The following is a 24,884-nucleotide window of genomic DNA, read 5'->3' on the forward strand; positions in this document are numbered from 1 at the left end:
AAGTAGTCGCCGATAGGCAGGACGTTGCAGCATATGATCTTGTGGGCAATACTTAGATCTTCTTTAAGGCGTCTTAGTTCTAGGCTTTCTTGGTGGGGAGGAATCCTCCTGCAACAGAATCCTAGTTGGATCATCCTCTGCTTGGCTCCCAGAACTTTCTCACGGGGTTTACCTAAAGTCCTAGCACGGGATTTTGCATTTCTGCAAAGTTTGCTAATCTGGTAGCTTTCTTTCTCCTCTTTTTACGCCAATGGCAGCAGATGAACCACACAGGCAAGAGGCCCGTCAGAAAAATAAAAACCGACCAGGACACAAAACCTCCAGAAATGATTCTGCAGCAACATTTGGGTTTCAAAACAAGAATGGAAGTTCATGCATAAATGTGTCCTCCAAAGCAAAGCCAGAGCTTAAGCATCCACAGGCAACAGGAGTTTGTTTATTGACATTGCTTATTGTACAGACTGGCAAATATCGATGGCAGAGGCAATTCGCTTTCTTTTGCGAATCCAAAAACAAACAGGATAGGAGGGGTGAGATTTTCCCCAAGATCCTGGATTGGAGGGGTTTAATTTTCCAGGCGGTGCAAAATCTCATGAATTAATGCTGTTAATTTGCTATTTGCTCTGGCACAGATTTTTTGGGTTATGTATTGACAGGGAGGAAGGAAGGGAGGGAGGAGTGGAAGAAGGAATTGGGGAAGAGAAGGAAGGAAGGAGGGATGGATGGAAGGAAGGGGGAAGGGGGAAGGGGAAGGGAGCAAGGGAAGGGAGGAAGGAGGGGGGATGGATGGAAGGAAGGAAGGGAGGGAAGGAAGGAAGGGACAGGAAGAAGGGAAAGAAGGAAGGAAGGAAAAGAAGGAAGGAAGAGACAGGAAGAAGGGAGAAAAGGAAGGAAGGAGGAAAGGAAGGGACAGGAATAAGGGAGGGAAGAAAGAGATGGATGAAAGGAAGGAAAGAAGGGACAGGAAAAAGGGAGAGAAGAAAGGAAGGAGAAAGCAAGGGATAGGAAGAAGGCAGAGAAGAAAGGAAGGAGGAAAGGAAGGAAGGGACAGGAAGAAGGGAGGGAAGAAAGGGATGGATGAAAAGAAGGAAGGAAAAGAAGGAAGGAAGAGACAGGAATAAGGGAGAGAAGAAAGGAAGGAGGAAGGGAAGGAAGGGACAGGAAGAAGGGAGGGAAGAGATGGATGAAAGGAAGGAAGGAAAAGAAGAAAGGAAGAGACAGGAAGAAGGGAGAGAAGAAAGGAAGGAGGGAGGGATGGAAGGAAGGAAAAGCAGGAAGGGAGGGAGGAAGAAGAGAGGGAGGGAAGATAGGGAGGGAAGGAAGGGAAAGGAAGAAGGGAGGGAAGAAATGGTTGGATGGAAGGGAGGGAGGGAGGAAGGGAGGAAGGGAGGGAGGAAGGAAGGAATTGACACCCAAATCGCTTGCAAGTCCAACACGTGTCACCCCAGCGGAGGAGGACACACGGGTGTCTTAAAAGGCCTCTAAATCTGGCTGGGCCACCATTTGTTTTCCGAGGACTCAAAAGAAGACTTGATCCCCAGCTGGTGGAATCCAGGACTGAGACCCACCAGGGCCTCCTTCTAGAAGTCCGGGCAAGTTTGGGTCTGTTTCCTAGAGGACAGATGGACATTTCTAGAAAGCTGCACAGCAGGACACACACACGACGTGCGCACGTTGTGATTCTCCTGGCTGTGTTGCCCAGCAACTGTTGCTGTTGGTCAAAAGAGGTAACACACAGCAAGTAGAATTTGCAGTGGCTGTTTTTTTTCTTTTCCGTTGATTTTCCTAAAATGGAAATTCCTCTTTTAAAAAAATATATATATATATATATATATATATATATATATATATATATATATATATATATATCTTAGCAGGGCGGCAAGGTGTGTGTTTTTGGGAGAGAAGCACACCTACACAACCTAATCCCAGAAAGAAAGGAATGATTGATTGATTATTGATTGATTTGTTTGTTTGTTTGTTTATCAGATTTGTATGCCACCACTCTCCGTAGACTCGGGGCGGCTAATGACAATAATAATACAATGTAAACAAATCTAATATTTAAGTTAATTTTATAAGCCTAGGGGGAAGGAAAAGTCACAATTCCCACACGCTTGACGACAGAGGTGGGTTTTAAGGAGTTTACGGAAGGCAAGGAGGGTGGGGGCAGTTCTAATTTCCGGAGGGAGCTGGTTCCAGAGAGTCAGGGCCGCCACAGAGAAGGCCCTTCCCCTGGGGCCCGCCAGACGACATTGTTTAGTTGACGAGACCCGGAGAAGGCCAACTCTGTGAGACCTAACCGGTTGCTGGGATTCGTGTGGCAGAAGGCGGTCTCGGAGATATTCTGGTCCGATTCCATGAAGGGCTTTGTAGGTCATAACCAACACTTTGAATTGTGACCGGAAACTGATCGGCAACCAATGCAGACTGCGGAGTGTTGGTGTAACATGGGCATATTTAGGGAAGCCCATGATAGCTCTTGCAGCTGCATTCTGCACGATCTGAAGTTTCCGAACACTTTTCAAAGGTAGCCCCATGCAGAGAGTGTTACAGTAGTCGAGGATCATTATGCTGAATTGCAAACACAATATTTAATGAAAAGAAAGACTCGTGCCGACAAGCTAGACATCTTCCAAGATCTGAGGAGTCACCACAAAGAAGACAGGGTCCACCTATTCTCCAAAGTCCCCGAACGCGGGACAAGAAGCAATGGGTGGCAACTAATGAAGGAGAGAAGCCGCCTAGAAATTTCCTGGCAGTGAGGACAATTAACCAGTGGAACAACTTGCCACCACAGGTTGTGGGTGTTTCATCAAGAGATTGGACAATCTGAATGGCGAACTTATGACACAGGTGCCACACGGAGCTATATCGGAGGGCACGCGAGGCTTTGCCCTGTGTCTGCTGATTTTCGGCCTTGGGAAACGCTTCAGGGAAGCCCCAGAGTGCAAAAAAGCCCCCACAACAGACAAACCAAAAGTTTGGAAAAGACACTTCCGGTTTGCTCGTTTTTTGTTTGTTTTTTTCCTGGTTCAGACTTTCCAAATGCCAAGATCTCTCCATTATGATTATTATGATTACAGTAATCCCTCGCTACTTCGCGATTCACCTTTCGCGGAGTCGCTACTTCACGGGTTTGAAAGGGAGCTTAGATCCATTAAAAAATTTAAATCCATTAAAAATCCATTAAATTCATTCATTGCTCTATTAAAGAAACTGATAGGATGTTACATGTAGTCCCAGCTGAGAAACATTATAGAATGACTGTTGAATGCAAAGGGTGGGTTTTAAAAGTCCAAATACTCGTTAAATGCATTAAATATAATACAAAATGTAGCCGGAGAAACCCAGCCTAAAACTAATATTAAAACCCCAAAGAAATAATAATAATAATAATAATAATAATAATAATAATAATAATAATAATAATATAATATAGGAAGAGGAGGAAGAGCAAGAGGAGGAAGAAGAAGAGGAAGAGGAGGAGGAGAAAGAAGGAAAAGGAGAAGGGGAAGGGGAAGAGGAGGAAGGAGGAGGAGGAGGAGGAGAAGTAGAGGAAGAAGAGGAAGAAGAGGAAGAAGAAGAGAAGAAGAGGAAGAAGAAAAGAAGAAGAGGAAGAAGAGAAGAAGAAGAAAAGAAGAAGAGGAAGAAGAAGAGAAGAAGAAGAAAAGAAGAAGAGAAGAAGAAGAAAAGAAGAAGAGGAGGAGAAGGAGGAGGAGGAGAAGAAGGAGAAGAAGAAGAAGAGGAAGAAGAGGAGAAGAAGAAGAGGAAGAAGAGAAGAAGAAGAAGAGGAAGAAGAGAAGAAGAAGAGAAGAAGAGAAGAAGAAGAAAAGAAGAAGAGAAGAAGAAGAAAAGAAGAAGAGAAGAAGGAGAAGAAGAAGAAGAGGAGGAGGAGGAGGAGGAGACGAAGGAAGGAGGAGGAGAAGGAGGAGGAGAAGAAGAAGGAGAAGAAGAAGAAGAGGAGGAGGAGGAGGAGGAGACGAAGGAAGGAGGAGGAGAAGGAGGAGGAGGAGGAGAAGAAGGAGAAGAAGAAGAAGAGGAAGAAGAGAAGAAGAAGAAGAGGAAGAAGAGAAGAAGAAGAAAAGAAGAAGAGAAGAAGAGAAGAAGAAGAAAAGAAGAAGAGAAGAAGAAGAAAAGAAGAAGAGAAGAAGGAGAAGAAGAAGAAGAGGAGGAGGAGGAGGAGGAGACGAAGGAAGGAGGAGGAGAAGGAGAAGAAGAAGAGGAAGAAGAAGAGAAGAAGAAAAGAAGAAGAAGAAGAGGAGGAGGAGGAGGAGGAGAAGAAGAAGAGGAAGAAGAAGAGAAGAAGAAGAAGAAGAAGAAGAAGAAGAAGAAGAAGAAGAAGAAGAAGAAGAAGAAGAAGAAGAAGAAGTAGAAGTAGAAACAATTCAGCATTCATCTGGAATTCTCCTCCTAAACGTCCTCACATGGTTTCCAAGATGAGGACTGTTGAAAAACCTCTTTTGTTCCTGAATAAGGTCTTTTTGGCCTGCCTGAATCCGGTGAGGTCACCAGGCTTTGAGTCACCAAAAAGAATGGTAAAAATACATTCACCCCTTCCTCTGCACAAAGCCCCAGAGACAGTCAACTTCTCTTTGTCTGGAAGAAGGCGGAGAACAAAAATCCTTGCAGGCCATGATGGGCAGGTGATTTTGGGCCTTGGGAACAACCACAAGCCGAGCGGTTGTGTGATGGCCCTAAATTGCGAAGAACGGCCCTTTGCTCAGCCCTGTCGTAACTCCCAACAGTTGCTCCACAAACGGTCGCAAGCAAAGGACCACTTGGCACGCCACGTCAACGTTGGCCAATGTTGAAAGAGCAGGCGCTTAAAACACCACGGAAACAGGTGCGGTTTTACAATCAGACCTTCTCGGTGGTGGCCCCCCCAGTTCCAAACTTTCCCTGCGAATGACGATCCGGTGCTCTTCCTTCTCCAAACTGACATGCAGGTGACCAATGCCATTTTTGGACAGAGGAGAGGGGGGCACACCTGGAAATACAATGATCTTGGAATAAAAAACACAGCCGCTCCGGTTTGCCATCCATCGGACTTCAACGACATTTGCAAAATGTTCCCTCCTGTGGAATGTGGAACATCGCGCTGCAAAGTGGCCTTTGTGTGTGCATGAGTGTGTGTGTGTGTCAAAATGTTCCATGACAGCACAATTTCCGATAGCCTTGGCGTTCGAAGTCCTGCACCCAAAAAATGCCAGGGAAGAAAGAAGCAACTGGTGATATACTCTCCTCCCGTTTATATTCTACAAAAGTGGCCCTGGGATTTCAATTCCCAGGGCAAATTCTAGCCCCCCACCCACCCACTCAGAGGCGCAGCGTAATGCCAACCGACGGGAAAAAAAATAAACCACAAACTTTGGCTGGCGGCAGGAGAGGAAGTCCGAAAATAAACAAAAATCAAATGCTTTGGTCCAAATTCTTGCAGCAGCTTGCCAGTGGAAATACAAATTGCACCGTACAGTGGTACCTCTACTTAAGAACGCCTCTACTTACGAACTTTTCTAGATAAGAACCGGTTGTTCAAGATTTTTTTGCCTCTTCTCAAGAACCATTTTTCAACTTACAAACCCGAGCCTCTGAAACTGTAACCGGAAAAGGCAGGGAGAAGCCTCCGTGGGGCCTCTTCTAGGAATCTCCTGGGAGGAAACAGGGCCGGAAAAGGTGGATTGAAGCCTCCGTGGGGCCTCTCTAGGAATATCCTGGGAGGAAACAGGGTCGGAAAATGCAGGGAGAAGCCTCCGTGAGGCCTCTCTTGGAATCTCCTGGGAGGAAAAGGCGGGGAGAAGCCTCCGTGGGGACTCTCTAGGAATCTCCTGGGAGCAAACAGGGCCGGAAAAAGCAGGAAGAAACCTCCGTGAGGCCTCTCTAGGAATCTCTTGGGAGGAAAAGGTGGGGAGAAGCCTCTGTGGGGCCTCTCTAGGAATCTCTTGGGAGGAAACAGGTCCGGAAAAGGTGGGGAGAAGCCTCCGTGGGGCCTCTCTAGGAATCTCCTGGGAGGAAACAGGGCCTCCACCCTCCCTTTGGTTTCCCCAACCGCACGCCTTATTTGCTTTTACATTGATTCCTATGGGAAAAATTGCTTCTTCTTACAAACGTTTCTACTTAAGAACCTGGTCACGGAAACAAATTAAGTTCATAAGTAGAGGTACCACTGTATTTGTAACTCTCTCCACGAAATTATTGTGCTGTTTCCAGTGTGGTCCTCATTTAGCAACCAACAGCTTGGTCTTTAACGGGTGTGGACAAAGTGAAATGACGATTCTGTGATCTTTTTGCTTTTTTTAACCGGCTTTGCAGAGCCCATCAACGGGAAGGGTCTTTTTCATCGGATGCTTCATTGTTGCCAAACAAGGAGGAGCCGTTTTGCGTCTGCAGGAGGAACACGGAGGTCTACCTCACAGGGGTGTAAAACCAGCTCAGCTGATCTTTAGGCTTTCCAAGTTTCTGACCCTGGCAGCGACAGCCAGGGTGAAGGAGGACCCTTGTGCAAAACGTTTTTTGGACATTCACAGCCTTAAGGGAGCTCAGCTCCTGTTTATCCACAGACGGTGTAGTTGTGTCTCTGGAAACTCGGCTTCATTCCTGGTTCAGATGGCACACAGCCTTCCTTCTGCGACGCTCCAAACAATGCCAGCAATTCTTTCGTCCCCAAACCCAGCAACTTGCTCCTTGTGCACATGTCAACACAATGAATTCCTAGGAATTTCTCCTTGGATACCAAAGATTCTACACTGGTGTGATAATCCAGGAAATGGCAAGGACACAAAACATGTGTTCTTTAAAAAATGCAGTATATGTATGTGTATATGTATATATATATATATATATATATATATATATATATATATATATATATATATATATATATATGTCACATGTTTTTGCTGAATTTGAAAATTAAGGGAGACTAGGATAGAGTCTAGGATATATATAGGATATATATATTCACCTTCAAACTGCCAAGGTTGGGAAACACTTGTCTGTCTACCTATCATTATCTATCTATCTTTATCATTCTATCTCTCTATCTGTCTATCTCTTTATCTATCTCTCTATCTCTCTATCTCTTTATCTATCTCTCTATCTCTTTATCTATCTATCTATCTATCTCTATCATCTATCATTACTATCTATCATTATCTCTACAAGAATGGTGGAAGGTCTTAAGCATAAAACGTATCAGGAAAGACTTCATGAACTCAATCTGTATAGTCTGGAGGACAGAAGGAAAAGGGGGGACATGATCGAAAGGGTTAAATAAGGTCCAGGAGGGAAGTGTTTTTAATAGGAAAGTGAACACAAGAACAAGGGGACACAATCTGAAGTTAGTTGGGGGAAAGATCAAAAGCAACATGAGAAAATATTATTTCACTGAAAGAGTAGTAGATCCTTGGAACAAACTTCCAGCAGACGTGGTAGATAAATCCACAGTAAATGAATTTAAACATGCCTGGGATAAACATATATCCATCCTAAGATAAAATACAGAAAATAGTATAAGGGCAGACTAGATGGACCACGAGGTCTTTTTCTGCCGTCAGACTTCTATGTTTCTATTATATCTATCATCTATTAATATTTATCTATCTATCTACCTACCTACCTATCGATCTATCGATCTTTCTCTTTATCTCTATCATATATCATTACTATCTATCATTATCTGTCATTATATCTATCCTCTATTAATATCTACCTATCTACCTACCTACCTACCTACCTACCTACCTATTGATCTATCGATCTTTCTCTTTATCTCTATCATCTATCATTACTATCTATCATTATATCTTTATGATTTGTTCTATTTTGTTGTGAGCCGCCCCGAGTCTTCGGAGAGGAGCGGCATACAAATCTAAATAATAAATAAATAATAAATAAATAAATAAATCTATCATCTATTAATATCTATCTACAGTATCTACCTACCTATCGATCTATCGATCTTTCTCTTTATCTCTATCATCTATCATTACTATCTATCATTATCTATCATTATATCTATCATCTATTAATATCTATCTATCTATCTATCTATTCTATCTATTCTATCTATCTATCTATATCCATCTATCATTATTTCCATTATTATCTCTATCATATCTATCATCTATCAATATTTTATTTTTTATTTATTGTATTTATATGCCACTTATTCCGAAGTAGACTCCTGTCTGTCTGTCTGTCTGTCTGTCTGTCTGTCTGTCTGTCTGTCTATCTATCATTTCTATCTATCATTATGTCTATCATTATATCTATCTTCTATTCATATCTACCTACCTACCTACCTCTATCTATCTATCTACCTATCTATCTATCTATCTATCTATCTATCTATCATCATCCATCTATCCAAACTTTGCAAATGTTTCTGCATTTGAACACAGAAAAGAGAAAGAAAAAACCAGCAGGGCAGAACCAAAACTGAACATAATTTAATTTACATAAAGGGTTAAAAAAAAATCCTCCGGTCAGTCAAGCTAACTTTTAGGTGACTTCATGGCCATCCCCGCCCAGCTTTTTTGGCAGCCATGCAAAAGTGGCTTGTAAGTCAACCTGCTACCAAGCGTCCTCCCCCACTCCCCGCAGTCTAGCCTAATATCACTGAGTGGTCTCCCATCCGACTCTAACACACAACTGATTTGATTTCGCAAAGGCACCCAATGCCCTCAGAACAAATTGCTATCATGACTGAGATGATGATGATAATAATAATAATGATGATGATGATAATGATAATAAAATTGTAATTGGATTGGTGGGTATTGGATTTGTTATTATGTATTGTTTTTATCTTGTTGTGAGCCGCCCCGAGTTTTCGGAGAGGGGCGGCATATAAATCCAATAAATCTAATCTAATCTAATCATGATAATGATAATAATGATAATAATAATAATAATAAATAATAATAATAATAATAATGATAATCATGATAATGATCATGATAATAATGATGATGATGATATTATTATTATTAATAATAATAATAATAATAATAATAATAATAATAATAATAATAATGTATTAGATGCACTAAAGATGGCGATTTATAACTATTTTCAGAAAATTAAAGCAGGGAAGAGTCTCGCCCACCTCAATTGGGGGCTCCTCCTTGCAGGAGGGTATCCCCCCTAAACTCAAACACTCCCCAACTTCACCCATTGATAAAATAAATCCTGGATATTTAAGCTCCTCCCCCCCATCTGTCACCCACCCATCCATTCCACCACTGCCTTCTCCCTACAGAGGGGGAGCAGGCTACCTCTAAGCATGCACAGAGTGTCAACCCTTTAAACGTCAATGCGGGTCTCCTGGAAAACAGGAAACGGAGCTCAAGAATTTAGTTTGAGGCGGAGAGAGGGAAGGAGTGGAAAGGTTGTGGGAAGGATGCACAGCCATTAACGTCAGCAAAGCCCCCCCCCCCCCGGTTTGGGTGGGTGGGGGGCGACAGCAGCTGATGGGGAGGAGCCACTGGAAATCCCCCTGCCCCCCTTCCCGTGGCCTCCCGTTTGCAGAAGTGGCAAAAAAGAAAGAAAGAAAGGAGGAAAAAACGGAAGCCGCAATCCTTTTTTTTTTTTTTGCATTGAAAAAAAATCGTAATAATAATTACAAATATATACTGTATATTTAAGGCAAGGCTGCAGCTCTTTCCAGCTTCGCCTGCACGACACCGCTGCAAATTGTGTCAAGCGCCGGCCGGAAATCTTTCTAAAAGTTTTGCAGGGTTCAACTCCCCGCTGCTCTGCAAGTCCCCCCCATTTCGCCCGTCAGGTTGCCCCCCCATTGCACAATGATTTTGGGGGGGCAGTGAAATCCCCCCCCCACAAGCGGCGACCACCCCCAAACTGGAGCCGTGCAAAGCCTTTGCACTTTCGGCTTCCCTTTCTCTCCCCCCCCCGTGCAAACACCCCCCCCCCCTGTGAAAAAGTTTGGGGGCTTTTTTTCTTTTTGCACACTCATTTTGCAATGCATCTCATTTCTCTCCCCCCCCCCCTGCATATTTTAAGCTTTAAACACCACCACCCCCCCCCGCCGCCCCACGTCTGGCGCCACCGCTGCAGAAACGGGCGTGTTTTAACCTTTGCACGGGGGGGGATGAAAGTGGGGGGGGGGGGGGAAGGGAGCAAACTCGGATTTTACCCCCCCCCCTTTCCTACCCCCTCTCCACCTCCTCCTTCCGCCCCCCCCCCGCCGCCCCGCAATCCACACAATTCTCATTATTGTTATTCTTTGCAATTGCAACATTAAAAGAGCTACCTTGTTTTTTCTCCATGCTGATTTCCCAGAAGTTACGGAACCAGCAAACCGCGCACGCAAGCACACAAACACACACACAAACGCCTTGCAGGGGTGACTCGGTCCGTACGTGTGTGAGTGTGTGTGTGTGTGTGTGTGAGAGAGAGAGAGAGAGAGAGAGAGAGAGAGAGTTGCGCGCTCGCTTCGGAAGCACCAAGGCTGCTTGCAAATATATATATATATATATATATATAAAAAATTAGAAATTGAATTTTAAAAAACCCGGTTGACAGTTGAGTCCAAGGGTGGGTGCAAAGGCTTCAGTCCTCGCTTAAGGTCTGTCCTTCTGCGGGTCGCCTACCCACGCGGGAAGGGGTCGAGTCCCGCCGCGCCGCCCGGAGGAAATCCATCATCATCCTCTTTCCTGCAGAAAAGGGGGGAAGACCCCAAAAACAAAGGCGCCCCCAAAGTCTTCGCTCTTCTTCTCTTCCCTTCCGACCAAAAAAGATGAAATTTCAAAAATGGAAAGGGAGGGAAGGAAGGAAGGAAGGAAAAGAGAGAGGGAGAAAAAGAAAGGAAAGAAGGAAGGTAGGGGGGAAAAGAAAGAAAGGGAGAGGGAGGGAGAGAGAAAAAGAAAGGGGAAAGAAGAAAAAAGAAGGAAAGAAACAAAGAAAGAAAGAAAGAAGGAAGGAAAGAAAGGGAGAGGGAGAAAAAAAGAAAAAGGAAGAAAAAGGAAGGAAGGAAGAGGGAGCAAAGGGGGAAAGAAGGAAAAGAAGGAAGAAAGAAAGAAGAGAGAGAGGGAGGGAGAAAAAGAAAGGGGAGAGAAGAAAGAAGGAAGAAAAGAAAGGGAGATTGAGAAAAAGAAGGGAAAGAGGGAAAGAAGAAAGGAAGGAGGAAGAAAGAAGGAAGGAAGGAAAGAAAGAGGAAGAAAGGGAGAGGGAAAGAAGGAAAGAAAGTTGCACGGAATCTCCGGGTGGATTCCCCACCCTTGTTTGAGGAAGAGGGGGGGCTGCTCAGATTACATGCGGGGAGGGGGGGGGGGTGGAGAAAGACACACACACACACTCACACACTCCGCAACTGAAGTTGTAAGAAGAGCCGCCCGGGCAGCCGGGGGAGATTCGGTGCTTTTGACGTCAAACAGGAAGCTGGGAAGGAGCCCAGAGGGGGCGAGGCTCCAGGAATGCCCTGCTCTTCTTTCTTTCTTTCTTTTTTGAGGGGGGGGTGTCTACCTCCCATGCCCCCAAAGGGGTCCCTGCCCCTCTGCAGGAAGGGGCAGTGCATGCAACGCCCGAAGTCCCTTGCATTGCTCCCCCTTTCCTTTTGCACTTTTGCAAAACCTGCCCACCCCCCGCCACGCTGCTAAAAAAAGGAAACACCCCCCCCCATATCATTCCATCTCCCCCCCCCTCCAGCCCCATGAAACGCTTGCAGGGAGCCCCCCCTCCTGCCAGTGGGATGTGGGGGCAATGGCCGACCCCTCGATATCAAAGGCAGGGGAGACTTCCAGTTTGAAGCAGCTGGCAACCCGGGCAGAGGTTTAAAAAGGGAAGGAGGGAAGGGAAGGAAAAGAAAAGAAAGAAAGAAGGGAGGAAGGGATGGAAGTAAAAGGAAGGGAGGGATGAAGGGAGAAAGGAGGGAAGGGAAAGGAAAATGGAAAGGAAGGAGGAAGGGAAGGAAAAGGAGGGAGAGAAAGAAGGAAAGGGAGAAAAGGAAGGAAGGCAGGAAGAAAAGGAGGGAGGGAGGGAGGCAGGAGAGAAGGAGCGGGGAGGAAAGGAAGGAAGGAAAGGGGGGAAGGAAAAGAAAAAAGGGAGGGAGGGATGAAGAAGTGGAGAGAGGAAGAGAAGAAGAAAAGGAGGGAGAAAGAAGGGAAAGGAAAATGGAAAGCGGGGAGGGAGGGAAGGAGGAAGGAGGGAAAGGAAAAGGAGGAAGAGAAGAAGGAAGGGAGAAAAGGCAGGAAGAAAAGGAGGGAGGGAGGAAAGGAGGGAGAGAGGAAGGGATGAAGGAAAGGAGGGAGAGAAGGAGGGAAGGGAAAGGAAAATGGAAAGGAGGGAGGGAGGAAAGGAGGAAGGAGGGAAAGGAAAAGGAAGGAAGGAAAGGAGGAAGGAAGGAAAGGAGGAAAAAGAAAAGGAAGCCCAGAGAAAAACCAGGAAGGCAGGAAGAAAAGGAGGGAGGAATGAAGGAATGGAGAAAAGGAGAAAGGGATGGAAGAAAGGAGGAAGAAGGGAAGGAGAGAAGGAGGGAGGGAAGGAAAGGAGGGAGAAAGGAGGAAAGGGAAAGGAAAAAGAGGGAAGGGGAGAGGGAGAAAAAGGAGGGAGGGAAGGAAGGAAGCCAAATGCCCAGATAGTTTGTATAACAGGTGCAAGAGACGGGGAAAACACTTGATAATTTATTATGGATAATTTCACCACCATTTATCATAGAGAGGGTGAGGCGGCCATCTTTATCCTTCCTTCACCTCTGGTTCCCACCCTCTGCTTTCGCGATAGGTATTCACATAGAAACATAGAAGATTGACGGCAGGAAAAAGACCTCCTGGTCCATCTAGTCTGCCCTTATACTATTCCCTGTACTTTATCTTAGGATGGATATATGTTGATCCCAGGCATGTTTCAATTCAGTTGCTGCGGATTTACCGACCACGTCTGCTGGAAGTTTGTTCCAAGCCTCTACTACTCTTCCAGTCAAATAATATTTTCTTCTCACGTTGCTTCTGATCTTTCCCCCAACTAACTTCAGATTGTGCCCCCTTGTTCTTGGGTTCACTTTCCTAATTCAAAACACTTCCCTCCTGAACCTTATTTAACATATTTAAAATGATTCACTCCTGTCCTCCAACCTTGGCTACTTGAAGATATCTGGATTTCAACTCCCAGAATTCCCCAGCCAGCATTCGCTGCTCGGGGAATTCTGGGAGTTGAAGTCCAGATATCTTAAAGTGGCCAAGGTTGGGAAACACTGCTCCAGACTGGACAGATGGAGTTCATGAAGTCTTTCCTGATCAGTTTGATGCTTAAGACCTTCTACCACTATTTTTGTAGCCCGTCTTTGGACCCGCAACAAAAATGGTAGAAGGTCTTAAGCATCCATTTCACATCTTGGGTTTTCCTCTGTTTATTTTTTAATTTGTTTTTTTTGTCCAGTATACAAAGATATAATAATATTCCTATACATGAGGCTAGTAAAAAGAAAAAAGAAACATTAGGACAGGGGGCAGAAGGCACGCTGGTGCATTTATACATGTTTGATACCTTTCCAACTGTGTGTTTGTGTGTTTGGGGGGGACTCTGGGGACTGCCCGCCCCTTGGGGTTCCCAATTTGGAAGAACTGGGTTTGGGGGGGGGGAATGACACGGGGAGGGGGGACACAGAAGGCAGGTGGAAAAAGCCAATCCAGAACTGGTTGCAGAACTGTAGAGATTTATTTTATTTATGATATTGTATTGGCAGTTCTGTGTTAGCAAAAACTTCAGAAGAGAAGGATTTAGGGGTAGTGATTTCTGACAGTCTCAAAATGGGTGAACAGTGCAGTCAGGTGGTAGGGAAAGCAAGTAGGATGCTTGGCTGCATAGCTAGAGGTATAACAAGCAGGAAGAGGGAGATTATGATCCCGCTATATAGAATGCTGGTGAGACCACATTTGGAATACTGTGTTCAGTTCTGGAGACCTCACCTACAAAAAGATATTGACAAAATTGAACGGGTCCAAAGACGGGCTACAAGAATGGTGGAAGATCTCAAGCATAAAACGTATCAGGAAAGACTTCATGAACTCAATCTGTATAGTCTGGAGGACAGAAGGAAAAGGGGGGACATGATCGAAACATTTAAATATATTAAAGGGTTAAATAAGGTCCAGGAGGGAAGTGTTTTTAATAGGAAAGTGAACACAAGAACAAGGGGACACAATCTGAAGTTAGTTGGGGGAAAGATCAAAAGCAACATGAGAAAATATTATTTTACTGAAAGAGTAGTAGATCCTTGGAACAAACTTCCAGCAGACGTGGTAGATAAATCCACAGGAACTGAATTTAAACATGCCTGGGATAAACATATATCCATCCTAAGATAAAATTCAGAAAATAGTATAAGGGCAGACTAGATGGACCATGAGGTCTTTTTCTGCCGTCAGTCTTCTATGTTTCTATGTTTCTATATTTATTTATTTTGTCCAATACACAATACACATATTGAAGAGAATAGACATGTAGTAATATATATAAAGAAAAGGATAGAAGAAAAGATATAAAAATAGAGGAGAAGATATATGAAAGGAAGAAAAGATATATAATAATAATAATAATAATAATAATAATAATAATAATAATAGTTTATTAGATTTGTATGCCGCCCCTCTCCGAAGACTCAGATATGTGAGATAAATGAGAGACAATCGGACAGGGGACGATTTAAAAATAAAAGATCCCCCCCCTCCATGCACACACACACACTCGTGCTAGGAAAAGGTTGTGTTTGTGTGGGTGAGTAGCCAGGGAACTTTCCTGGATGGGCCCCCACACAATCATGCCCCCCCACCCTTTTGGGGCAACCTGCGTCAGGAGTGAAAGCGGAGCCTGGCTGGAGCGTGGACAGGTCAGATGTTGGCAGGGAAAAGGAAGGAGATAAGTTTACAGCAGGCCTGGTGTATTTTGAAAGAGGGGTGGGGGGGAGGAGACACACAAACACACACACACACACACACACACACACAAAGACACACTCTGCAGGCAAGCATGCAGGTAGCCTGCTGCCTTGCAAGGTTTGTGTTGGTAGCCCTGGGGAGAAAATGCAAGTTTCTTTCTTTCTTTCTTTTTCTTTCTTTCTTTCATTATTTTCCTTCCTACTTTCTTCTTTCTTTTCTCCCTCTCCTTTCTTTCTCTTTTCTTTTTCTTTCTTTTTTCCTACCTTCTTTCTTCTTTCCTTTCTTTTTCTTCCTCTCCCTTCTTTCCTTTCCTTTCTTTCTTTCTTTCTCTCTCTTTCTTTCCTTTCTTTCAGTTTTTCCTTTCCTTCCTTCCTGCTTTCTTCTTTCCTTTCTTTTTATTCCTCTCCCTACTTTCCTTTTTTCTTTCTTTCTTTCTCCTTCTCTCTTTTTCCATTCACTTTCTTTATTTTTATTTTTCTTTCAGTTTTTTTCCTTTTCTTCCTTCCTTCATTTTTTCTTCTTTCTTTTCTCCTACTTATTATTATTATTATTATTATTATTATTATTATTATTAGCCAGTGAAAGTGGTCCCAGTGGTCCTTGGCACGCTGGGCGCAGGGCCAAAGGATCTCAGCGGACATTTGAAAACCATCGGAATTGACAAAATCTCCATCTGTCAATTGCAAAAGGCCGCTTTACTGGGATCGGCAAACATAATTTGCCGCTACATCACGCAGTCCTAGGTGCTTGGGAAGCGCCCGACTGGTGATGAAATACGAAATCCAGCATAGTGATCTCGTTTGCTGTGTTGTACTGACATAATAATAATAATAATAATAATAATAATAATAATAATAATAATAATGAAGCACCTGACTGGTGATGAAATACGAAATCCAACATAGTGATCTCATTTGCTGTGTTGTACTGACATAATAATAATAATAATAATAATAATAATAATAATAATAATAATAATATTTCCCAGGCCCTCATTTGACCCACCTTGGAAGGATGGAAGGCAGAGTCAACCTTGAGACAGTGATGAGATTTGAACTGCTGACCTACAGATCTACAGTCAGCTTCAGTGACCTGCAGTACAGCACTCTACTTGCTGCGCCACCCTGGCTCATTTAGTCCCCTCTTTCCGTCTGAGGAGCAAAGCCACCCTCCAAATTTTGCAGGATCCAAAGGATGCTCGGAGGGCCCTGAAGTTTGGTCCTCGCTTGACTCATCGTGGTGAATTAAAAACCCCAAAGTTTCGGTGCAGCTGGAGAAACTTGTTTTCTTTTTGAGCTTTTAAAAATGAGTCAGGCTAGGAAACAATCGGGCACCTCACTCCTTGGCCTCCTTGGGGAGAGAGGAGTAGAGGGGAAAAGGAGAAGTTCATGAGAAGAAAATGTGCCCACTACATTCACCCAGCGTTTCTCAATCTTAGCCACTTGAAGATGGGTGGACTTCAACTCCCAGAATTCCCCAGGCAGCCATGAATGAATGATAGAGTTGGAAAGAGCAGAAGGGTCACCTGATCCAGAGGTCTCCAACCTTGGCAACTTTAAGACTTGTGGCCTTCTATGCCGGCTGGGGAATTCTGGGAGTTGAAGTCCACAAATCTAAAATGTTGCCAAGGTTGGAGAACCCTGACTCTCAACCGTGGGGAAATTGAAAAAAACGAGTGGACTTCAACTCCCAGAATTCCCCGAGCAGCAATTTGGCATTCTGGGAGTTGAAATCCACCCATTTTCGAGCTGCTGAGGTTGAGAAACACGAGGTTCGATCCTGGGCGGGGATAAGCGGAGGGGTTGGGATGTGGGAGTCAGAAGAGAGCAGGGGAAAGGACTTGGGTTGATGCAACCACAAAATTCTTACGATATGAGACTTTGCCTGCGAATCACGTAATAATAAGATCCAGATGAGCTGCAGAAGGGGAGATTTCCATATACAGATGTGCTGAGGTTTGCAAAGCGAAAGGGTTTTTTTGTTTTTTTTAAGAGAGAATTTTAAAAAAAGGTTAGCAGCAACCCTATTATGGGTCTTCCATCTAGCAAGGCCAGTGATGGCGAACCTAGTTTTCCTCAGGTGCCGAAAGAGTGTGGTGGGTGCAAGTGTACAAGTGCCCACACCCATAATTCAATGCCTTGGGAGGGCTAAAACAGCTTCCCCCACCCCTTGGAGGTCCTCTGTAGGTTGGAAACAGCCTGTATCCCAACTCCTGGTGGGCCCAGTAGGCTCGTGTTTCGCCCTCCACAGGCTCCAAAGGCTTCCTTGGAGTCAGGGTAGGGTAAAAACGCCTTCTCCATCCTCCTGGAGGCCCTCCAAGAGCCAAAAATCATGTCCCCCCTTTCCCTTCTGTCCTCCAGACTAGACAGATACTATTGTCTCTCCTATATCCCATATATATTCTCTTCTATCCCTATATCTTTTCTTCTATTCTCTCATTGATTATTTTATCCTATACATTGGCTGCCAATCAGTTTCCGGTCACAATTCAAAGTGTTGGTTATGACCTTTAAAGCCCTTCATGGCATCGGACCAGAATATCTCCAAGACCGCCTTCTGCCGCACGAATCCCAGCGACCAGTTAGGTCCCACAGAGTGGGCCTCCTCCAGGTCCCGTCAACTAAACAATGTCGGTTGGCAGGCCCCAGGGGAAGAGCCTTCTCTGTGGCGGCACCAGCTCTCTGGAACCAACTCCCCCCGGAGATCAGAACTGGCCCTACTCTTCCTGCCTTCCGTAAACTCCTCAAAACCCACCTTTGCCATCAGGCATGGGGAAATTAAATATCTCCCCCTGGGCATGTTTAATTTATACATGGTATGCTTGTGTGTGTGTCTGTTAGTATATGGGTTTTTTTTAATCTTTAAATATTTTAATTAATTGGATTATTTATGATTTGTTTTCACTTGTTGTGAGCTGCCCCGAGTCTTCGGAGAGGGGCGGCATACAAATCCAAATAATAAATAAATAATAAATAAATAAATTGTGTATTATTGTGTATTGATATTATTGTGTATTGGACTAACTAACTAACTAAATAAATAACTAAACAGATAGATAGATAGATAGATAGATAGATAGATAGATAGATAGATAGATAGATAGATAGATAGATAAGTTCATTAAGTCTTTCCTGATAAGTTTGATGCTTAAGACCTTCCACTATTTTTGTAGCCCGTCTTTGGACCTGTTCAATTTGATCTATATCTTTTTGTAGGTGAGGTCTCCAGAATTGAACACAGTCTTCCAAATGTGGTCTCACCAGTGCTCTATACAGCGGGATCACAATCTTCCTCTTCCTGCTTGTTATACCTCCAGCTATGCAGCCAAGCATTCTACTTGCTTTTCCTACCGCCTGACCGCCCTGTTCACCCATTTTGAGACTGTCAGAAATCACTACCCCTAAATCTCTTATGAATAAACCCTAAATCTCCACTAAATCTCTTATGGATACTGAATTTGAAAAGATGTATTATTGTAATGTAATTTTGTATATGTGTTTGGAGTGAAAAAATATAAAATTCTTTGCCAAAATATATACTGCTCAAAAAAATAAAGGGAGCACTCAAATAACACATCCTAGATCTGAATGAATGAAATATTCCCATTGAATACTTTGTTCTGTACAAAGTTGAATGAGCACAACAGCATGTGAAATTGATTGTCAATCAGTGTTGCTTCCTAAGTGGACAGTTTGATTTCACAGAGGTGTGGTTTACTTGGAATTATAATGTGTTTATTTATTTATTTATTTATTTATTTATTTATTTATTATTTATTTATTTTGTCCAATACACAATAATACACAATGAAGGATATAGAGGATATAGTAGAGAAGAAATACGAGATATAGGAGAGACTATAGGACAGGGGACGGAAGGCACTCTAGTGCGCTTATGTACGCTTCTTACTGACCTCTTAGGAATCTGGAGAGGTCAACCGTGGATAGTTTAAGGGCAAAATGTTGGGGGTTAGGGGATGATACTACAGAGTCCGGTAATGAGTTCCACGCTTCAACAACCCGATTGTACTAAAGTCGTATTTTTTACAGCCATGTTTGGAGCGGTGAATATTAAGCTTGAATCTGTCGTGGGCTCTTGTGTTGTTGTGGTTGAAGCTGAAGTAGTCGTCGACAGGCAGGACATTGCAGCATATGACCTTGTGGGCAATACTCAGATCATGTTTAAGGCGTCGTAGTTCTAAGCTTTCAAGACCCAGTTTTTTAAGTGTCCCCTTTATTTTTATTTTTTTATCTGGGAACCGGAGCCTCGGGAAGGCGCCTAGAAGCAAAACAGCTAAACCCAGACGGCGCATTCAGAGTTCCTGAAAGTTGCTGGCTTCTGGGTAGAACTCTGGAGCAAAGAGGAAAGGTGGTTAAGCAGGCAAGAGTGAGTCAGCCTCACACAAGGGGGAATCTTCCTCCGAGCTTGCAACTTCGTGGAAAGGAGGAAGGAGGGAGGGGAGGGGAGCAGAGGGAGGAAATTACTGCTCAGGAGGCTGAGTAGCCTTCTGTCCTGCCCTCCCCAAAGGGGAAGGACGAGGCCCAGTAACCCATCACGAAGGAGGAAGGGGAGAAGAGGTTGGTTTTGCAAAAGAGGGCAGGCGGAATGAAGACGCCCAGGCCCCAATTACACCCCCAGCTAAACTGGGAATGGGATACAGTGTTCCCTCGATTTTCACGTGTTCGAACTTCATGAAAAGTCTATACCACATTTTTTCAAAAATATTAATTAAAAAATACTTTGCGGGTTTTTTCCCTATACCATGGTTTTTCCCACCCGATGACATCATATGTCATCGCCAAACTTTCACCCGACTTTAATAAATATTTTTTTAATATACTTTAATAAATAAACATGGTGAGTAATGATCTAAATGGTTGCTAAGGGAATGAGAAATTGCACTTTCGGGGTTTAAAGTGTTAAGGGAAGGCTTGTGACACTGTTCATAGCCCAAAATAGTGTATTTACTTCCGCATCTCTACTTCGCAGAAATTCGACTTTCACGGGCGGTCTCGGAACGCATCCCCCACGAAAATCGAGGGAACACTGTATACCCATCCTGAATCCCCTGAAGAAGGGCGGCCTAGAAATAAATATATTTATTTACTAGCTGTATTGAGCCATGCATTGATGTGGCTCAAGTCTGGGTTTTCAAAACAAAAAGCATGTTTTTACCTGTCACAGGTGGGACATCTATATAATATAGGTACATAGAAACAAGCGTGTGTTTGAATGCACTTAAAAACACTTCCCTCCTGAACCTTATTTAACCCTTTAACTTATTTAAATGTTTCGATCGTGTCCCTCCTTTCCCTTCTGTCCTCCAGACTCTACAGATGGAGTTCATTGATTCTTTCCTGATAAGTTTGATGCTTCAGACCTTCCACCATACTTGTAGCCCGTCTTTGGACCCGTTCAATTTGATCCATATCTTTTTGTAGGTGAGGTCTCCAGAACTGGACACAGTATTCCAAATGTGGTCTCACCAGCGCTCTATACAGCGGGATCACAATCTCCCTCTTCCTCCTTGTTATACCTCTAGCTATGCAGCCAAGCATCCTACTTGCTTTCCCTATGGATATGGGGGATGTGGGTTAGAAACATAGAAACATTGACAGCAGAAAAAGACCTCCTGGTCCATCTAGTCTGCCCTTATACTATTTCCTGCATTTTATCTTAGGATGGATCTATGTTCATCCCAGGCATGTTTAAATTCAGTTCCTGTGGATTTACCAACCACGTCTGCGGGAAGTTTGTTCCAAGGATCTACTACTTTTTCAGTCAAATCATATTTTCTCAGGTTGCTTTTGATCTTTCCCCCAACTAACCTCAGATTGTGTCCCCTTGTTCTTGTGTTCATTTCCTACTAAAAACACTTCCCTCCTGAACCTTATTTAACCCTTTCACATATTTAAATATTTTGATCGTGTCCCCCCTTTCCCTTCTGTCCTCCAGACTCTACAGATTGAGTTCATGAAGTCTTTCCTGATACGTTTTATGCTTAAGACCTTCCACCATTCTTGTAGCCCGTCTTTGGACCTGTTCAATTGGATCAGTATCTTTTTGTAGGTGAGGTCTCCAGAACTCTCCAGGTTCCTAAGAGGCCAGTAAAGGGCGTATATAAGTGCACTGATGTGCCTATCGTCCCCTGTCCAATTGTCTTTCCTTATCTCATATATCATATATATTCTCTCCTTATCTATCTATCTATCTATCTATCTATCTATCTATCTATCTATCTACCTACCTACCTACCTACCTATCTATCTATCTATCTATATGTCACATGTTTTTTGCTGAATTTGAAAATTAAGGGAGACTAGGATAGATCTACTTCGGCCTTATTGTGGCCTCATCAGCTAGCCATACTCACTGGGACTTGAACCTGCAACCTTTGCCTTGTAAGGCAGAGAATTATCCTCTAGGCTACAGTATCCAATTCCTTCAGCTTATATATATATCATATATATTCTCTCCCTATCTCTTATATCATATATATTCTCTCCCTCCCATCTACTTCTCTTCTTTTTTTACTTTCTATCATTATATATATTACTTAATGTCTATTCTCTTCCATATGTATTGTATATTGGACAAAGAATAAATAAAATAAATAAATAAATAAAACTGGACCCAGTATTATTCCAAATGGGGTCCCACCAGCGCTTTATACGGTTTAAGGGTTAAAAGCAGCACGGATGTGGCCGAACGCCAATTTTTCAGTGGCTGCTTCTCTTGAATTCTCCTTCCTGGGACGGGAAACCCTTTTGCAAAAGCCCCAAGAGATAAAAACACTTAGACTTTGCTCCGTCTTTCATTCACAACTCCACCGCCCACACTTGCACTCTCTCTCTCACTCTCTCTGGCGCACACTTTTTATAGTGGCTTTATTTGGACACACTGCAGCCACTGGGCTCTCCGGCCAATGGGAAGGGAAGGGAGGCCACCGGAAGCCTCAACAGCTGAGCCAGAGTTTGAAATCAAAGGGGGGCCCTGCTGGGTGGGCGGAAAGGGAGGGAGGCAAAGCAAGGGGGGGGAAAGGGAAGGGACTGCTGGCCTGAGGAGGGGGAGGAAGAGGAGGAGGACGAAGAGGAGGGGGGAGGAAGGGAAGAAAGGAGGAGGGGGAGGAGAGAGGGAAGAAAAGAAGGGGGAGAAGGAGGAAGAGGAAGAAAGATGGTGAGGAAGAGGAAGAGGAAAAGAGGAAGAATGGGGATGAGGAGGGTGAGGAAGAGGAAGAAGAAGAGGAAGAGGAAAAGGAGGAGGAGGAAGGGAAGAAAGGAGGAGGAGGAGAGAGGGAAGAAAAGAAGGGGGAGAAGGAGGAAGAAGAGGGAGGAGGAAGAAGAGGAAGAATGGGGGATGAGGAAGGGGGAGAGGAGGGGGAGAAGTAGGAAGGGGAAGGAAGATGGGGAGGAAGTGGAAAAGGAAAAGAGGAGGAAGAGGGGAAGATGAGGAGGGGGAGGAAGAGGAGGGGGAGAAGTAGGAAGGAAAAGAAAGATGGGGAGGAAGAGGAAAAGAGAAAGGGAGAGACAGAGGAGGAAGGGGAAGGGAAGGAAGAGTGGGGGATGAGGAGGGAAGGGGAGAGGAGGGGGAGAAGTAGGAAGGGAAAGGAAGAGGGGGAGGGGGAGGAGGATGAAGAGGAGAAAGTAGGATGGGAAGGAGGGAGGGAAGAAAAAGGGGGAGAAGAAGGAAGAGGAGGGGAGGAGGAAGAGGAGAAATGGAGGGATGAAGAGGAAGGGGAAGAGGAGAGGGAGAAGGAGGAAGGGAAAGGAAGACCACCAAGGAAAGGTTAACAGGCTCTTAAAAATGTAGACCCAACCAACCAACCCCTCTTTTAAAAAATGCTGTTTCTGGTTTAAAAGATGAAAAACGTATTTGAGTAATTCTGGATGGGTGAAAAAATAGAGACTCAAAAGCCCAAATTGCTTCAGAAAATAGAGAACTGGGGGGGGGGGGGGGGAAACCCTCCAGAAAATTCGCGCCAAAAGTGTAGAACGGTTAGAAAATAATCAACCCCGCGAATGCCAAGAGGGCTTGGCTACGGCAAGGTTTTTTTAATCTTCAGCAAAGGTCCTCACCCCAGTTTCCAGGACGGCTCCACCTATTCTGGTCTTTGGGTTTCCGGCCTCTTACGACATCCAAAAAAAGGAGACTTCCTTTCTCAGAAAAAATAATAAATAAATGCCCCATTCATGGCTCTCAAGATTTTATCTTTTGCAACCGGGATCTCCAAAGACGGATGCAAAATTAGCCCATTTTTCTCCACCGCAAATGCTACAGCTCAGGCCCGCCTGGTGCACCAGTTGCAGCCCTATCTCTGCTCACAGTCACTCAGCCTGCACTGGCTGCCAATCAAATTCCGGTGACAATTCAAAGTGTTGGTTATGACCTATAAAGCCCTACATGGCACCGGACCAGAATACCTCCGAGACCGCCTTCTGCTGCACGAATCCCAGCGGCTGATCAGGTCCCACAGAGTTGGCCTTCTCCGGGTCCCGTCGACTAAACAATGTCATCTGGCGGGGCCCAGGGGAAGAGCCTTCTCTGTGGCGGCCCAGGCCCTCTGGAACCAACTCCCCCCAGAGATTAGGACTGCCCCCACCCTCCTCGCCTTTCGTAAGTTAGTAAAAGCTCATCTTTGCCACCAGGCATGGGGAAATTAACACACACCCCAATTGTCAAGGTTGGTGTATGGTTTGATTGGATTGTGTGATTATTTTATTACAGTATAAGGGTTTTTAATTGGATTTTTAAAATTGGATTTGCACACTGTTTATGTTGTTGTGAGCCTCCCCAAGTCTTCGGAGAGGGGCGGCATACAAATCTAATAAATTATTATTTTTATTTTTATTTTTATTATTATTATTATTATTATTATTATTATTATTATTATTACTACTACTACTACTATTATTATTATCATCATCATCATCATCATCATCACCATCATCATCTTGAGGTTTGACTAATGCAATGCTCTCTACATGTTGGGGGTTAGGGGGGGATACTATGGAGTCCAGTAATGAGTTCCACGCTTCGACAACCCAATTACTGAAGTCGCATTTTTTACAGTCAAGTTTGGAGCGGTTAATATTAAGCTTGAATCTGTTGTGTGCTCTTGTGTTGTTGTGGTTGAAGCTGAAGTAGCCGTCGACAGACAGGACGTTGCAGCATATGATCTTTTGGGCAATACTCAGATCATGGTTAAGGCGTCGTAGTTATAAGCTTTCAAAAAAAAGCTTTTTTGTGTGTATAGGTGGTAATTTGTGTCTAATGGCCCCTGGGGTTGAAGCGTGTTCGGAAACTTCAAATCGTCCAAAATGCAGCCGCAAGAGCAGTCATGGGCTTGCCCAGGCTTGTGCATATCTCTCCAGCACTCCACGGACTGTATTGGCTGTCAATTGGTTTCCGGACACAATTCAATGTGTGGGTTATGACCTATAAAGCCCTACATGGCATCGGGCCAGATTACCTCCAGGACCGCCTCCTGCCGCATGAATCCCCGTGACCGGTGATATCCCACAGAGTTGGCCTTCTCCAGGTCCTGTCAACTAGACAATGTCGCTTGGTGGGACCGAGAGGAAGAGCCTTGTCTGTGGGGGCCCCGGCCCTCTGGAATCAGCTCCCCCCAGAGATTCGCACCGCCCCCACCCTCCTCGCCTTCCATAAAAGTTTAAAGGCCTATCTGTGCCCCCAGCCCTGGGGCCATTAGACACCAATCACCAGCTACACACACGAAAAAAGTTTTTTTTTTTAAAGCTTAGAACTACGGCGCCTTAACCATGATCTAAGTATTGCCCACAAGATCATATGCTGCAACATCCTGTCTGTCGACGACTACTTCAGCTTCAACCACAACAACACAAGAGCACACAACAGATTCAAGCTTAATATTCACTGCTCCAAACTTGACTGTAAAAAATACAGTAATCGGGTTGTCGAAGCGTGGAACTCATTACCGGACTCCGTAGTATCCTCCCCTAACCCCCAACA

The 24,884-nt window shown here is 44.3% G+C and overlaps 1 protein-coding gene across 2 annotated transcripts in view; it reads right to left on the minus strand.

The window, feature by feature from the left end:
- The window catches only part of LOC139155542 (dual specificity mitogen-activated protein kinase kinase 3-like), a 66,654-nt gene that overhangs the window by 30,599 nt on the left and 11,171 nt on the right, over nucleotides 1-24,884 (minus strand). Inside the window, exon 1 of one of the 2 annotated variants that reach the window (XM_070730723.1) lies at nucleotides 10,274-10,484. The exons of the other annotated variant lie outside the window; for it this stretch is intronic. Coding sequence (XP_070586824.1) covers nucleotides 10,274-10,289 — 16 coding nt within the window. The 5' untranslated portion in view covers nucleotides 10,290-10,484. Of the gene's footprint in view, nucleotides 1-10,273; nucleotides 10,485-24,884 lie in introns of those variants that run through there. 2 annotated transcript variants of the gene reach the window in all.

The sequence above is a fragment of the Erythrolamprus reginae genome, unplaced genomic scaffold (assembly GCF_031021105.1).
Source record: "Erythrolamprus reginae isolate rEryReg1 unplaced genomic scaffold, rEryReg1.hap1 H_3, whole genome shotgun sequence".
NCBI lineage: Eukaryota > Metazoa > Chordata > Lepidosauria > Squamata > Dipsadidae > Erythrolamprus > Erythrolamprus reginae.